The following is a 16,090-nucleotide window of genomic DNA, read 5'->3' on the forward strand; positions in this document are numbered from 1 at the left end:
ATATATTGACTTTTTAGTGTGTTTGCAAATAAAACATCAAGATTGTATTCTGGAAAACTTTGTGAGCCACTGCTTTAATATTTGTTAACAAGAGACTGGATAAGATTAGTAAGCTTTAACCACAAGTGTAATAAATCTAAATAATGCCAGCAGGGACTTTGGGGTTGGGGAGTAAAGGTTTAAGAGGTTAGAATAGGAAGCTTCCTTTTTATTGCTACTTTTCTGTTCCTTTTAATTTTAGTTTTCTTGAGTTTACAAAAGCAAAAATGTTGCCTAAGTGGGAACAATAAAATGTGGCATGTTTTGATCAAATTCTTTCCCTGAATATATCAGTGTGGTCATTCTTAAAATGCATTGCATCATTGCTTTTTGTCTTCTGAATGCTTCAGCCTGCACAGCTTTTACTTTTTCTCCGTTTCCCTGATTTCTGTCCAAGAAATTATTACCTTCTCCTGAAGTTATCAGTGCTTTCTGCATCCCTCTGTGGACTTTGTGACCTGGGAGTTTATCTGATCAGCTTGACAGAAATAATGTAATAGCATTCTATCTGTCTTGTCCCTAAAAGTTTCTGTGAAGGGCTTACATCTCCTGGTGCTGAGAAGCCCATTACACTTTATGAAATGCTGGAAACAGGCTTTTCTTTGACTCCTGTAGAAACCCTGAAAAGCTGACTTTCCCTTCCAAGTGTGTGAATTCAGTCTGTTGTCTGTTCTATACAGAGCATTAACTTATTTGTAACTTCTATGCTTTAGGCCAAGAAAAGCATTTACAGGATAATAAAGTATGAGATGGTGTTTGCACTTAAAAATAAGTCAAAACAATTAATACTTCTAGCTTATGGCTATCTTCAAGAAAAAATAACAGTAACAAGTTGCTGAATTTTGATAGGTAAGGAATCTGGCAAAATGAAGCTCATGTCCTTCAAAATGAATGAGATACTGTATTAATGTAAAGCACTGAGTGGTAGCATTGAGTGGTGGGCGTTAATGTGGTGGGCGTTTGCTTAGAAACTTTTAAATAATGGTCTAAATTGCATGATTTCTGTGCACCTCAAAACCCAGATCTGATTGGTTTTTCTCCACTTATCTCATGAACTGACTGGCGTGAACTACAAAACATGCTTATTTCTCATTTGCATAAGCATATGCATATTACAAATAGTATGTCCTTCTGGAGGGAGAAGTGCAGGCTCACCTGGTACCTGCATGCTGCCATATTCAGTATAGGCTTGCTGCTGTGTTTGTCTTTTGCTGCAGATTCCTTGAATTATCTCTTGGATGCTCTCAATGCCCCTTTTCCCCCACACATATATCTTGTGGCAGCCCAAACATTAACTAGTTCTTCTGTCTTTCAGGATAAGAAAGTTTTGTTACCCTTCTCCGTCCTTTGTGTCCAGTAAGGGATACTGGCTATGCTGTAGCTCACTGAGAGTGTAACACTGGGACATCACAAGTAATTAGAAGGTCAGAACTCAGGTGTAGTACGCCTTTGCAGTGCCATTGTGGCCACTTTAGTTAAGGCAAACAGGACATTTAGGGTGGTACCAATCATGTAGATTAGCTCTGTGGAATATTTGTATTGTAGCATTTTATTTGATATCACCAGAATTGAAGCATAAATGTGCAGTCAGTCTTCATTATTAGGAGGTCACCAACTTGCTGATTTCTTTTCCAAGAGACTTTTACATTTTCAGCCCTTAGAAGAAGGATTTGATTTGGCTTCAGAGATTCTCTAATCAGGAAGGTAAATAGAAACTTTGGGTTCAGTCTTAAACTTTGCCAGTTGGATATAGCCTTCCACTTTCAGAAATATGTTTTCTCCACTGAACTTCCCACAGCACCTTGAAAAGGTTTAGTTATGCTCAAATCCATCTCTACCATTCACCTGTTTTCAGTTAGCCTATTCTTGTAATTAAAAAAGGAGATGTTTACAGAAGAAATAAAGCATTTTCAAGAGTACACTAGACAAATTCAACCAAACCATGCATTGTTTATGTTCTATATCTTTATGTCTATATATATATATACACACACATATTCTGAATGACATTCCTTTTACAAAGGTTTGCTGTGGAAATGCTGCCCCTGAGAGTTTTTTGCACCATTTACTCAGTGTAGTATCTCATCATCTGTATACCAGGTATACATGTATACTCATGTGAATTAGCAATCTGTTGCTTGAAGTCCCCGAGGATACCCTGGATACAGATGGTGACTTTTAGTTGATCTGTGTCTTACCAAAGCAAGTCATCAAGCTACTGGTAGTGACAGAACTGTATACATGCAGTCTCCTACACAGCTCATTGTCTAGGCACAGCACGAAATTATGCTTGAGTAAGTACAGTAAGAATGAAGTTTTGATCATGCAAACACCAGTAAACATTGACCCTTATGTGGTCATTCCTACCTAGATTTTTCAGTTACGTTTTGTGATCAGTTTCAGCCTTAAAACATGAGAGAGACCCTGAGGAAAAAGAGACGGCACTCTGATTGCTGAATATGGATTTCAGAAGAGAGAGATGATACTGGGAAATTATAGTCATTAAGAGAAACCTTCAAATTTGAAGAAGTAGATTTTGAATGTTGATTCCCACAGAAAACACTTGCAAACAGGGTCTGATTCCATTTATGTATTTTATATTGTCAGTAGCACTGGTTCTATTGCTTTTTTGGCTTGCATGTTTTTCAATTGCAAGAAAAAATTGAAAATTACACCTGCTCTGTTTAATGAGCTAGTAGAAATAAATTAATTTTGAAGATGCTGAATGACAGCTGCCTAATATCTTAGAATTAAATTTTGCCACTGGAAAAAAAGATTTGCTCAGGTGTCACTTGTTTGAATATGATATCACAAATAACCTAATTTCAATTCTTGCAGTAAAAAGTAGTGAAAATATTTTCAGTCTACATTAAGATAGCATGTTGATACTCTCATAGCTGCAAATACTTAAATAAAAATGTTTGTGTTGTTTTGGAAATTTAATTGGAAATTAAACATTTCCACCTTTTTGGCAGGAGGCTCAAAATTGGTTGTTTAATCCAGGAGTATACAGACAACATTTAATAGCTGAATTTTCTTTCCTAAAAGGAAAAACCTTTTCTCTACCTCTTAGAGAGCAGTTACCACTGTGGGCAAAAATAGTAACATTCACTGCTTTATCACAAATGCAAATGGCTGTTAATGGCTTGAGGTTTCATGTTTAGAGGATGCAAGAAATAGGTCACTTTTGGAGTAGTAATGATTCTATTTCATGACAGATGTGTCCTTTACTATTGCTTTCTGTAAAATTCATTAGGAAATACAAGAGCACTGCTTCTGTAACAAGACAGCTCATTCCTTAAAGACAGTTAATCTGTTAATGAGTCAGAGAGACAAAGAATTATTCTGAGTGAAGTGCAATTTTAGAGAAAATTATCAAGGTAAAAATGTAGGTTTTGCCAAAACCCACTGCATTCTGCTGTTTGAGGGTTTTTTCTTATCTTTGTGGTTTTATTGCTTAATGGTTTGAGAAATGTCTTTTCAGTCAGTTGAGATGTCTGCATAGTGCCAGTTCTAAAACCTATGCTCATAATCCATGTAATGAAGATGAAATCACGGGGATTTCCCTCTTTTCTCCATCCTCCCTCTTTCCTGGCAAATTCCTCTGTGTCAGTTGGAATAGTTGGCTTCTTCCCAGAACCAACCTTAGGTATAATGCTGCTCTAGGGAAGAGATTATCTTTAATGTTATGCTTTTCAGATTTAAGTAATTGAATTTTCTTAAAGTACATATTACTTTACTTTCAAGCAAATAACTTAAAATTTTTTTATATTGGTTTAAATATAAATAATAGTTGTTCGGGATGACTGTATTTTTTAGGTAATGATTTATATTTTGGAACTTCAGCCTTAATGGAACTTGTATTACTGCTAGGTTTTTCTTAGCAGTGTGTTACCCACTGGAATTTTGAAACAAGGTCCACATACCCATGTTCAATAGCTCGTGCTGGGGTCCATGCTGATTTTTTTATCATCATGGCTTAAGCTATTAGTGTTGCTGTGGTCATTTAAAATCATTACTACTTTCCCCCCATATTTCAAATGCACTCTTTAATGTTGAAAGAAGTGATGTGTAGGAACCTGTTCTTCACTGTAAAATGACACAGGGTGCAGCAGCCCTGAGCTACACAAAGAGGTCCAGTTGTCTGCTACTGGTGCACGATGAGTACCATTTGTGATGAGTGCTGCCGAAATGCCGTAGTAATGGTTCATTTTTCCCAGAATTTTAATATGTATCTTGTAGCTCTTACTGAAAGTGCTGTTGGAATTTTTCTGCAGCACACTGTGGTAAAGCTCACTGCCTGTTCTGAATATGCTGTATGAGGGTGTTCTTTGATGAGCAGCTCAGTAAATGAAACTGCAACAGGTAGCTTGCTGTGGATCTGATTATTGCAGCTTATTGATGGCCTCCTTTCATTCAGGAAAATTAAAAACTGGGAGACAGGCAACAGATTTTTGATAGTGGCTCATTCACCTGTAGGAGCTCTAATTTGTATTAATAAGGCAATTGTGTTAGTCTGGACTTGTGACAGCTCACACAGTTCCTGACTGTGTAAATACGTGTGTGGGGTGGTAGATCTGTGACTCCTATGCATCAGGCTTGGCATGATCCCAGAGCAGTTTGGGTTGGAAGGAACCATTACAGGTTATCTAGTCCAACTCCCCTGCTGTGGCAGGGACATCTCCAACTAGATCATGCTTCTCAGAGCCCCACACACCTGACCTTTGGTGTTCCCAAGGGTGGGGCATCCACCACCTTTCTGCACAATGTGTTCCATGGTTCACCATTGTAAAAAAATTCATTGCTATAGATAATCATTTTAACTTCAATATGGTAAATTTAGACTATCCCTTCTCCTATTGCAACAGTCCCTGCTAAAAAGTCATCCTCCAGTTCTCATGTAGCCCTCCATTAGGTACTGAAAGGCTACTATAAACTGTCCCCAAAGCTTCTCTTCTCCAGGCTAAACAGTCCCAACTCTTTCAGCCTGTACTTGTAGGAAAGGTGCTCTATTCCTCTAATCATGTTGGCGGCCCTCCTCCATACTCTCTCCAATAGGTCCGTGTCCTTCCTGTGCTGGGACCCCAGAGCTGGATGCAGCACTGCAGGTGGGGTCTCACCAGAGCAGAGCAGAGGGCAGAATCCCCTCCCTGGCCCTGCTGCCCACCCTGCTTTGGATGCAGCCCAGGACACATTTGGCTTTCTGGGCTGTAAGTGCTCATTGCTGGGTTGTGTCCAGCCTCTCCTCCACCAGCACTTCCAAGTTCTTCTCAGCAGGTCTGCTCTCCATCTGTTCATCCCACAGCCTAGATTGGTACCAGAGGTTGCCCTGGCCCCGGTGCAGCACCCTGCAGTTGTGTGCATTTGTAGAAACAGGCAATTAAAGAAGACCAGCTTTCATGGAACATTTTAAGGTTGTTCCTCATTCTTCATGTTATAAGGACATGAAAAGCAAGATCTTGTTTTGAAAGTGAGTTGTTCTTGTTGGGTACATGGGTACTCCAAGCTGTCAAGCATATATTGGTAGATAAATGTTGTCTTCAAAATGTCCATTCTTTTTTTTTCTTTAAGGAGACTTCAGAATCAATTGTTAGTAGGTTTAGTACAAGCTACTACAATTCACAAGGTATTACAGTTTCATAATTTTCTCCAAATTGCTGGAATAGGAATAATGGAAGAGAGTTCCTTATTACATTATGGTTATTGGTAGTGCACAGTTGTTCTCTGATCCATTCAGAAGTGATGGAACTACATAAATTAAATGCATGGCAGTTTTTCTTTCCATAGCACTCACTTGTCTTGCAATTGGAATGCCCTTAGAAATACCCTGAGAGAAACTTATTACAAGGGCAGGTGTTGTTAGGATAAGGGAAGATGGCTTCAAACTGAGAGAGAGTAAGTTTAGATATCAGGAAGAAATTATTTACTGTGGTGGTGGGGAAGTGCTGGAACAAGTTGCCCAGAGAAGTTGTGGATGCCGTGTTGCTGGGAGTTTGGATGGCAGTTTGAGCAACCTGATGTAGTGAAATGCGTCCCTGCCCCACAGCTGGGGGATTGGAACAAGATGATCTTTAATGTCCCTTCCAACCCAAACCATTCTATGGTTCTAAGATGCCAGCAGCTCAAATGTTGTGGAGACTGGTCACTTCAGGTTGATTATTCCTAGCCAATAACGTGAATATCAGTGGCTCTCCTCTATGCACTGTTTTGGGGGGAAAAGTAGGTTTTCCTTTGCCCTTGCCCTGGAAGTTGTCTTTCATTTAAAGCAACTGGTAGACAAAGGTTTTAAATACAAGCTCAACAGCTGAAGATTGGTGAAGTGAGTTTTTGGTGAGCTAGAGGGAAGATACACTACCAGCAGAGCAGTTAAATTATGTGAGAGAGATCAGCAGCTCCCCCTCGAGGAAGTTGTAGGCTGCAGTGGAGTCATCCCTCAGCCTTATGTTCTGAACAAGTCAAGTGGTGTCAGCTGCCTTTCCAACACACTGGTTGCCCTCCTCTGGACACATTCTAGTAGTCTGATGATGTCCTTCTTGTACTGAGGTGCCACAGCTGCACATAGGACTCAAGGTGAGGCTACGCCAGTGCAGAGTAGAGCGGGATAATCACCTCCCTTGACATGGTTCTCCATACAGCCTATTCTGCATCTCCTGTATTATATGTACCCTGGTATTAAACTCTGAAACTAACTGTTCTCTCTTGGCCATCTTTCTAGTGCTTATCCAGTACCAGGTATCCTAATCCACACTTTATAAAAACACTTAAAATATTTGTGAACAAGCCCAACTAATGCCCTACTTTTACACATTCTATTACAGTCATTGTTTGCCCCATGAAAGACAAGCTTTGCAGTTAGCTAGATCTCTGCTCTGCTAAATATAGTCAAGCAAAATCTTTGAGGGAACAGCAAAACTGTAACTAGAACTTCATTTTTTTGCGTGTTTGTGAATTCAGAGTGTGGTTATATGGCTGTCTAAACTGACTTGTTTAAAGACTACTGTTGTCTCACCTTGCTTCATTGACACCAGTACTTAATGTCTTATTCCACTAGTCTGGCTGATCCCACTGACCTGTTGATTTCAGAAGGGACTGAGAAGAAGAATTAGTCATGTTCCAAAGGATTTGTCACTGAAGTGATTCATTGTGGGTGCAGACAAGTACCAGCTGCAGGTGCCCCTGGCTGCCTGGCTCAAGTATGGGCTGCAGCCATGTCCCCCTTCTCTTGAGGTGTATCTCTAGGCAGCTGTAAGATAGCAGGAAACTTGCAATGCAGGAAGGAGGAAACAAGTAAAAAAAGTGCATGTAGGTTGTGCTGGAGAGTTATTGCTATGCGATCAGTGAGTTTTTTTTCTTGCTGCAGTAGTAGTGTCTTGCTGTGATATGCTCATTCCCACTTTTCCATCTTTGGTGTAGCCTTGGCTTAGTAGAGGCACGTACACAGACAGGCCCACAGTGAAGCAGCATGTATTTCCAGTGTGGTAGAAGCAATGTGAAAGTAGGGACTTACTCTGAAAGCTGGTGGAAGTACATCTGCCAGCCTGTAATTCTGTGTTTGACTAATGGGGGAACAAAGGGCAGTTACCCACTGCAGAAATTGCTGTAATTCTGTCAGCAGACGTCTTCCCATAACCTTAAACTGGATATGTAGTTGTCACTTTCCTAAATTTAGCCGAAATGTAAATACATCTTAATTCAAAAAAGTGTTGGTAATATAGGAGCTTTTTACATAGATGATCTTGACAAAGAAAACAAACATATTGGATGTTAGTTAGTGTTAATATTAACTTCTTTCTTTGAGAGGTCAAAGTAATTTTTTTGTTGTTGTTATATAGGGGACTTTGATGAGGAGCATATAATTTTTCCTGTCAGAGATCTCTTTGAAAGAGAAGTGTGTGGTTTTTATCTAGGCACCAAAGAGTTAATTTTACATGAGACTTTTTGGTCTCCTGTCATCTTTTTGTCAGCTTTAAAGGTGGTATAGTCTGTAGTCTGAACTGAAGTCCAGTCTTAACTGCATGCATTGTTAATCACATAAAAATTTGGAATTTACAGTAGTATTTTTTTATAGGGTTTGTGAAATTTGTAGGGTTCGTGGTTTGATATGTCCAGATTTTGTTTCCTAAAACCAGTGAAGGATTTATTTTCTCTTGTGTGTAACTGGACTTACCAAATCAGACCTCACATGGTACTAATGCTGTTCATTCCATCCCTCTAAATCTTTCTGTAGACTGTGATCCTGTTTTGAAACAGTCTGTAATATGGAGACTATTAATGGTCCAAATACTTGCCAGAAACTCAGATATCTTAGAAGTCCATGCACTTTAAAAAATAGTCAGCTTTCTAAGAATGCCTGTGTACAATCATGAATATGTGAATATTTCTAAACTACAATGCTTCTGAATTTTAAAAAGAAAATTTATGCAGTGGTTAAACCTCAGTGAGTTTATTTCAGTGAGTCAGACTTCTATGCTTCAGGGAGAAAATGGCAGCTTCCAACATTAGGAGAAAGAATTTTGGCAAAGTTTTTGTTTCTTTGGTTTTAATTTCAGGGTAGGGCAAACCCTGATTCTCCTGACTAAATTTGTCTTCCACATGGATATGCATCTTTTTTGTCATATGAATGTATGAACAAAACTACTTTGGGCAATAAAATTTCTGCCTAAACTCTGTAACTAATGGGTAACTTTGCTTTTTCTGAATGACTGTTTGGTATTATGCAAATGATATGTTCTTAAAAATTTGTGGCTTTAAAAAATACTGCAGAGTTTCACTTAAAGAACAATATTATTTAACACCCATTTGACGTGCTCTATGAGAGAAAATAATGATGGAGACATGCATTTTCTTTACCTGTTGTGCAGGTTTATGGTGTGCACATGTGGCTGTAGATTTTCCTTCTGGGTGATTGTTCTTTGTGAGCTTGTGCCTTCTCTTTTATACAGCTGAGTTTAATGCAACCAAAGGCCTTGGCAAGTTGAGATTAAAAAGTATTTTTCCAGCAAAAGGATCACTTATTGTGATTCACAATACCTAATTGCAATCAACATTGCCATGATTACAAGAAGAACGTCGTTGCTCTTGGACAGGTGATTTTTCAGACTTTGGCTTTTGGCAGGCTCTGGTTTAGAACAGCTTAATTGTCTTCTTCTTCCGCCTTTGGAATCTAGCTACAGTGTTGAAAACAGGCTGATAAAAAGTAATTTTTGTTACCTAGATATGTCTCTTAATATTCCCCAGGTTACCATGTATCTTTTGAGCAAAGTGGTCTGCGACAAGATTCATTTGGAGTGGTGTTTAAATAATTTTTTTAGATTTTTTTTAAAATTGAAATCCTGTTTTCAGGAAGCTGTAGGCAATAAAATATCATCCTGACTTGGAGAGGTAGCATTTGAATATACATATCTACATCCTTGATTTCCCAGTATTTTTAATGTAGTGTGCTTGAGGCATGCGATGGGTCAGCTCATTCCTGTCCCCTGAGTCGGAGGATGTTTTGGTCGTCTGAAGAGGCAAGGGTAACCACATATGGCATCCACAAAACCAGCACCACTTTGTGCATGTGAGCTTGTGGGAAGAGAGGGATGTTTCCTTGCAGGTGCAGAGCTCTGCATTTTCTTTCCAGCTTTGCAGGGCTTGTCAGACAGCAGGTAAAGCCGTCTTTGGCATTTAGAGCTTTGAAACAATAGATAAATGAATGGCTGTGGTAGGAATCATAAAATCCAGGCACAGCAACACTGGAGCAGAAGACAACATGGTAGCTGGGTTTCCCACAGATGGAAGGATTAATCTTTACATGTCAGGTAACTGCTCAGTAATGGCTGATTTACGTGTGCTTTCTGGAAATGATCTGTTTGTACTTAAGTCTTTAAAATCAAGAAAGGGAGCTAGACCCTTTTAGTAGCAAACTGTCTGCTTGCTTACAAGCCACTCAGTTTATTGTACTCTAGATAACGCAGAAGCTTGAAGTTAAAAGCTGGAATTAGAGACATACTGCTTTTACTTTAAAACCTCAGTCTGTTTTTACAGTGTATCTTTGTGGCGGGTTAACCTTGGCTAACCCTGGTAACTCACTCTGCCTCCTCAACAGGGCAGGGGGAGAGGATAGGGTGGGAAGGTTCATGGGTCAGGACACAGGCTGGGAGGTTGCTTACCGGTTAATATCATGGGCAAAACAGACTCTTGGGGAAAATTAATTAATTACCAGTGTGATTCCATTAAACTATCCCCTCTTGAGATGTGTTTGACATGGCTATGTTGGACTTTTATTCTCCTACCAATGTGATTTGCTAGGCAGTTGATACTCTGTTGTTGGTGGTAATGTTTTACTGACATGCTTTCCCTTTTATGACAGATGATGGTAATGTCAGATGGCACATCGTTTTCTTCAGGGCAGAGCCTTCATCTCCCCAGCCTTCCCAGTAACTCACTGTCTTTTTCTGAAGTGAAGAAGAAATCATCTCATGGGCCAAAGGTGAGACTTATTTTACTAGATGATAGTTGAACCAGTGGTGATTTTCCTGATAATTAAGTTAATTAAAAAAATTCTAGGTTTTTTTGCAATCTTTTAGTGTAGACCAATGATAGCAGGTCTTGATATTTCTTTGCTGTGTACGTACTGTTTGCCGTGTGAAAATACTGCAGTACAAGGATGGCTATGAGAACAAGTGCCGGTGAAGGTTCTCTGGTTTTCGTGCCTGTAAAATTGTTTTCCTCCTTTTCCAGAAGGAATTGTGATAGTCTCTTGTAGTATTAGAGGATTACAGTGATGGAAGTGTGATCCATGGAAATGTAAAGACTCTAGATAATACTATAATAATCATTTCATTTATTAAGCATTTTTAAGGATAACTGTGTAGAGTGAAACTTGAAGTTGTGTTCTTTAGGATTTTTTATTTTGTTTAAATTCCAGAAGTTAATTCTTTTCTAGATGTTTCAAAGACAGCAATGTGTTATTGGTCTCTAGGACATCAAATTGAATCCCCAACTTAAAATATGGTAAAAAGGTATAGTCCAAGGAACCTCTTGAGTAATACAGATGAATTTTCTGAAACAGCAGGTAATTTCTTGACATGAAATGAACCAATGCTATGGGAAAATAGCATTGTTGTTGTTTATTCAACAACATGTTGTTGTTTATTCAGATAAGAAGTGCAACGCAAGCCTTTTCTTTGTTCTGTTAAATTGTTTGGGTTTTTATTTTCTTTTGTAGCGTCTTGTCGATTTGAGTTATGGTACTTAATCTTGCAGTGCATGTACTGCAAGGAGCAATACCAGTTCTTATTAATAACTTTCATGTTCATTATCTATGCCAAATCTCATATCTTGCATGAATTGTCAGGTAATGAATTAAGGGTATGCCTATGAAAAGATAGTAGGGATACATAATAAGCAAGGACAGGCAAAAAATGTTTTTTGACATGTTTCTGCCTGGTGTGTATTGTACATCAGTGCCTCACAATCTCTAATGCAGGTGGTCTTGCAACATTTAAAGAATATATGGAAGTGTGGTTATTTTCCTCATGAGAAGCAGAGGTATAATCTGAGGATTAAACTGAAGGTGCTTACTTTGGCATGCTAAAATGAGTGTTTAACGCCTCAGAGAAAAGCAGCTGGCTACACCAGATGCTGCAGCAAGGTGCTGCTGGTTAGACTAGGATGTACCTCCATCTACTTGGATACCAAACAAGAGCTGGTCTCACACTTTTCCATCTCTGATAGGGGTTCTTGTGATGTTGGTAGGTAGCTCTCTAGAGTTCATTTTCCAATCACTTCTAAAGAGTTGGCTGTAATGTTGTTTCACCCATGTCTTGCTTTGCATGCCAAAGGAGGTGTGCTGAGGCTTGGGTCAATAAGCAACCCAAACACCTCTAGAAGGACTTCAAAGAGGTACTGACATGATACTGAGTCCTGTACTAATGCTCTGCCTAGTAACCATACACCATGGTAAGTCCTGAATCTCTCAACGTTTTGTAAGCAAGTGTTAACCTGGGATGTTATTTTCCAAACCACGTTTAGACAGTGAACTTCTGTCTGATGTGGAAAACTGGCAAGTGTGGAGTGTGATGGAGTGAAGCAGTGTGAAGCGTGTATTTGCTGCACTAGGCCATATAAACTAATGCTTGAAATCTGTCACTTCTTGCTGAAGCAACTCAAACATCTGCAGAGTTTGGCCCATAGCATGCAGTTAGGTGAGTCAAGCCTGAGGAGGTTAGACATGCATGACATCTCAGGATTCCATCCCTAGAATTTTTAATAGTGGGGAGAGGTGTTTTTTCAGACACTAGTTTTGTCAGTCCAATATGTGGATATCCAATATGTGGCTATTTGATTTTTCCTGTTCAGCCTGTCCAACTTGGAACACACACTTAAGAGCAGTTGTTCTTTTATCTCATAAAGAAAGACTTGTAAATATCTGCCTTGCTGAGAATCATACGCTGTTCTTGAGAAATGGAAACACAACCTTAGGTTTAGTGTAACAGTAAAGTTTGGGGGTTTTTAATAAGTTCTTGGAGCTGAAAAGCCTTGAATTTTGGTGTTTAGTATTTTTGTTCTGGTTGGAGTGTAGGAAAGTTCCAGCAACTGTACAAGTAGATTTTTGTTTTTGTCTTTTGGAGTAACCCCAGTGATGGAAAAACTTCAGTGTCCAAATTTCATTTAAATATACCTCTAGAATAAGAGTTGCAGGAAAGTCTTGATAATTCTTGGGAAAGTCTTGATAGTTCTTGGGCGTAAGTTGCTTGTACCAAAAGTGTACTCCAGATGTCTGCACTGGGGGAGTTTGGGATTTTTCTGCTGCAGCAATAACCCTTTGATGTGCTTGGCCTAGTTTTGGTTTGTTTTGTCTGTGAATACCACAGTTAACTTTGAGGTCAGTTTTAAACTTAAAGTATGGAAAAAACAGAACCTTATGCTTATCTGTTTGCCACTGCAAAGTACCACATAAACTTTATGGTTAGATAAGAATTTAAGTAACAACAGTAAAACCACTGTAACAAAGTGGTATTCTTGGTTTACCATTCACTTATGAAGAATACAATATGGTATGAAGTAAGAGACAACTGTCAGTTTCTGTCACATTCTCTTCTGAAACATATATTAAGTAGAGATGTTTGTATTTCTGAAGTGATTTTTTTCATCTAATTTAATGGGGATGGTATTAGTGAGCCCTGGTATTTTGATTCTAAACCAAGAGCTTTAATCTTGGAAGTACAGATATCCGGCAGACATGTATGAAAACTTTTACTTTATGCATTTTTTCAGAATATAAGAATAGCTGCAGGCTGACTGCAGATACTTGTGTTGCTTTAAATCGGTGCTATTACTATGCCTGTTTGTATTATATAAATATTACATGCACAGAATAGAGAAGCAGCTTGGTTAGGTTTTTGGAGGGGATGATTATGTCTTTTGCAATGAATTGTAGTATCAGCTGTAATGAAATGAGATTTATTTTATAAACAAAGAAAACAAAAGCTCTTATTCCTGTGTGTGGCCAGATAAAACATAAGTTGTTTCATGCTCCCCCAGTTGGCCTTCACTGTTAAACCAGTGAGCTTTGCAATTCTCCATCTGCTTCTGATTCTTCTGATGTCTGATCATAACAGTTTGGTGGGCTGGGCTAAGTTGAAGTGTGGAAAGTTTTGTAAATTTTTGTGGGAAGCAGGTAAATTCACCTCCTACCCTACAGTATTTTTGGAGGTTCTCAAAATATTGTAGTTCACTTTCTTGGTTTTTTTGCCTCACACCCTCCCCCCCTCCCCCCAATCAGCTAATGTTGTTATTCAATAATAAACAAGTTTGTATTCAACAGAAATTTGAATTTGCTTTTACTTTTAGGAAAGGAATTACTTTTAGATATCTTTCTTCTCTTTTCCTCTTGAGAGCAATAGGCATATTTGAGACAAATTCTAGTCCACTGGCTTAATGTGGACACATAATTTCAATAGGCATAAAATTTTAAAATTAAAAATGAAAACAATGCACTTTTTTATGATCACTAGTACTAAATTTGTAATCTGAACTCAGAGTACAGTACACTGACAAGGCCATGCCAATGTGCTCAATTTAATGACTTCATAAAATATAATGAACTGCTCCTGCCCCTCTTCTTCCTCCGCCCCTCCCAAATGCTCCATTTCTTAATTAGGTTCCTAATGCCTGTCAGCAATTGAGGTTTGCAATGGTATCCAGAAATTACTGCTTATTCAAACTCACATTAAAACAAATTGGGAGTTACATTTTGTGGTGTGAAGTCAGAACCCAACTCTGTAACGTGTACAGTTCAGCAGCATTTTTTGCCCTGTAGTTACAGAATTGTTTTAATCTGCAAATGTGTTACCTATTGAGCAGCTATCACAGTCCATTTGTGTCTCTCAAATTTACAGGACAATGTGCTCTGTGATTTAAACTTAATTTCATGAGCCCGTTAAGAAATACGAAAACACAACAAACAGTGTTGGTTCCCTTTGCCCAGATTAGTCTATAAAGTGAATTCACCTCCCAAATCACAAAGTTTCTTAGTTTATGACATGTAACTCTTAATCCATGCACTTGGCATCCATAAAAAAATAAGGTTACCTAGCTGAGTGTGAGGGTGCTTATCCTTCCTCCTCTGTCACAATGTTGGCACACTGTTTCACAGTGGGAAATGTGAAAGCCTGAGCAGTTCAGCTGGTAGTCAAAGTTGGGCTTTTTCTGATAAACTGATGCTTTATGCCTTTCAGATTGGAGGTATGGTTTATGTAATTCCTGTAAGTTAGAACATGGTGATGAAACTGCCAAAGATGATGGCTGCAGGAGATAGCAATTTCCAGGTGAACATGGCAGCGTAATGGCCCTTTACCTTTTTTGGCCACCTGTCCTGCCTACAATATGCTCTGTGTGTTCCCAGAATCCATCTCAGGCCTTAGCATGAGCTGTGTTGGCCAAAATCTGAGCAGGAATTGAGTACACCAGTCACAGTAGCACAGTGACTTCCTTTGCTGATAAAATCTTAGGTTTTTATTGTGCTTTCTAAAATACATATTTTTAAAGATATGTTAGCCCCTTTCATACAGCAGTACTATGAATCTTGAGATACTGTATGTACATGATGGTACTTGGCTTAAGATGATATCTGCAGGTATTTTGACATGCCTGTGTTCCTGTATTATTCTTTTGCATGCTGTTTGTTTTGCAACATACCAAAGGCTAACGTTGACTTGGGTTGCTTGCGTATTTGATGAATACACGAATGTAAGCTATGGTGTGCAGATATATTACCTGTCAAAACCCCATGATCCCAGTTTTTTGCATGAACTTGAGAAAAGACTGTTTTGTTTTATTTAATTTACTCTTATTTCTTGCAACACTTATTAAGGTGGAAAAGAAAGAAAGATTTCAACACACTGTCAGATTCTGATAAATAAGAAAATGGTTTGAAAGTGCATTCTGATTTTCATTAAGATCTATGCTGTACATGATATCAATATTCAGCCACCTTTCATCCCCACCAGCATCCTGTGTTCATCATTAGGTTTGATATAACTTACTGGTGAATATAATTTGACTTTTTTCTGTCATACAGATTTTATGTTCCTCTTGCTGTCTCCTCTGTGTTATTGTTGGCTTCTTTTTGGGTCATTGCAGAAATTAAGGAAATAAGAAAAGATACTCTTTTTACTTAGAAAATGAATGCAGATATAAAAGCAGTGGGTTGGCTGCCTTTAAGAAAGGGTGATTCTAAGAGAGCATGTAAGAGGGGTATATCTCATAATTATGTCACTTATTTGTACTATGATTTCTATGAAAATATCAGCTTCCATGTTGTAGGAAGAGGAAAAAAGTCTGCTTTTAAAATTGAAAAGATGACAGATCTCAAGTTTCTTTTGGTTTTAATAGTACTGTGCCCTAGAACCATTTTCACAGACCTCATCTGTTGGAAAACCTCTAAAATGAGACTCTCCTTCTGAAATGTAAAATACGTGTGCTATATGTAAAATAATGTGCCATAAGGAGAGCAGTAAGAGAGATGTTTTTTCTATCTAGTTTAGTAATGACACATGTTTTATTC

At 38.5% G+C, this 16,090-nt stretch overlaps 1 protein-coding gene across 1 annotated transcript in view; it reads left to right on the plus strand.

The window, feature by feature from the left end:
- Positions 1 to 16,090, plus strand: part of MLLT3 (MLLT3 super elongation complex subunit) — a 121,687-nt gene that overhangs the window by 66,110 nt on the left and 39,487 nt on the right. The window contains exon 5 of the mRNA XM_039567498.1: positions 10,391 to 10,510. Coding sequence (XP_039423432.1) covers positions 10,391 to 10,510 — 120 coding nt within the window. The remainder of the gene's footprint in view (positions 1 to 10,390; positions 10,511 to 16,090) is intronic.

Source organism: Corvus cornix, chromosome Z (genome assembly GCF_000738735.6).
Source record: "Corvus cornix cornix isolate S_Up_H32 chromosome Z, ASM73873v5, whole genome shotgun sequence".
In the NCBI taxonomy this organism is placed as follows: domain Eukaryota; kingdom Metazoa; phylum Chordata; class Aves; order Passeriformes; family Corvidae; genus Corvus; species Corvus cornix.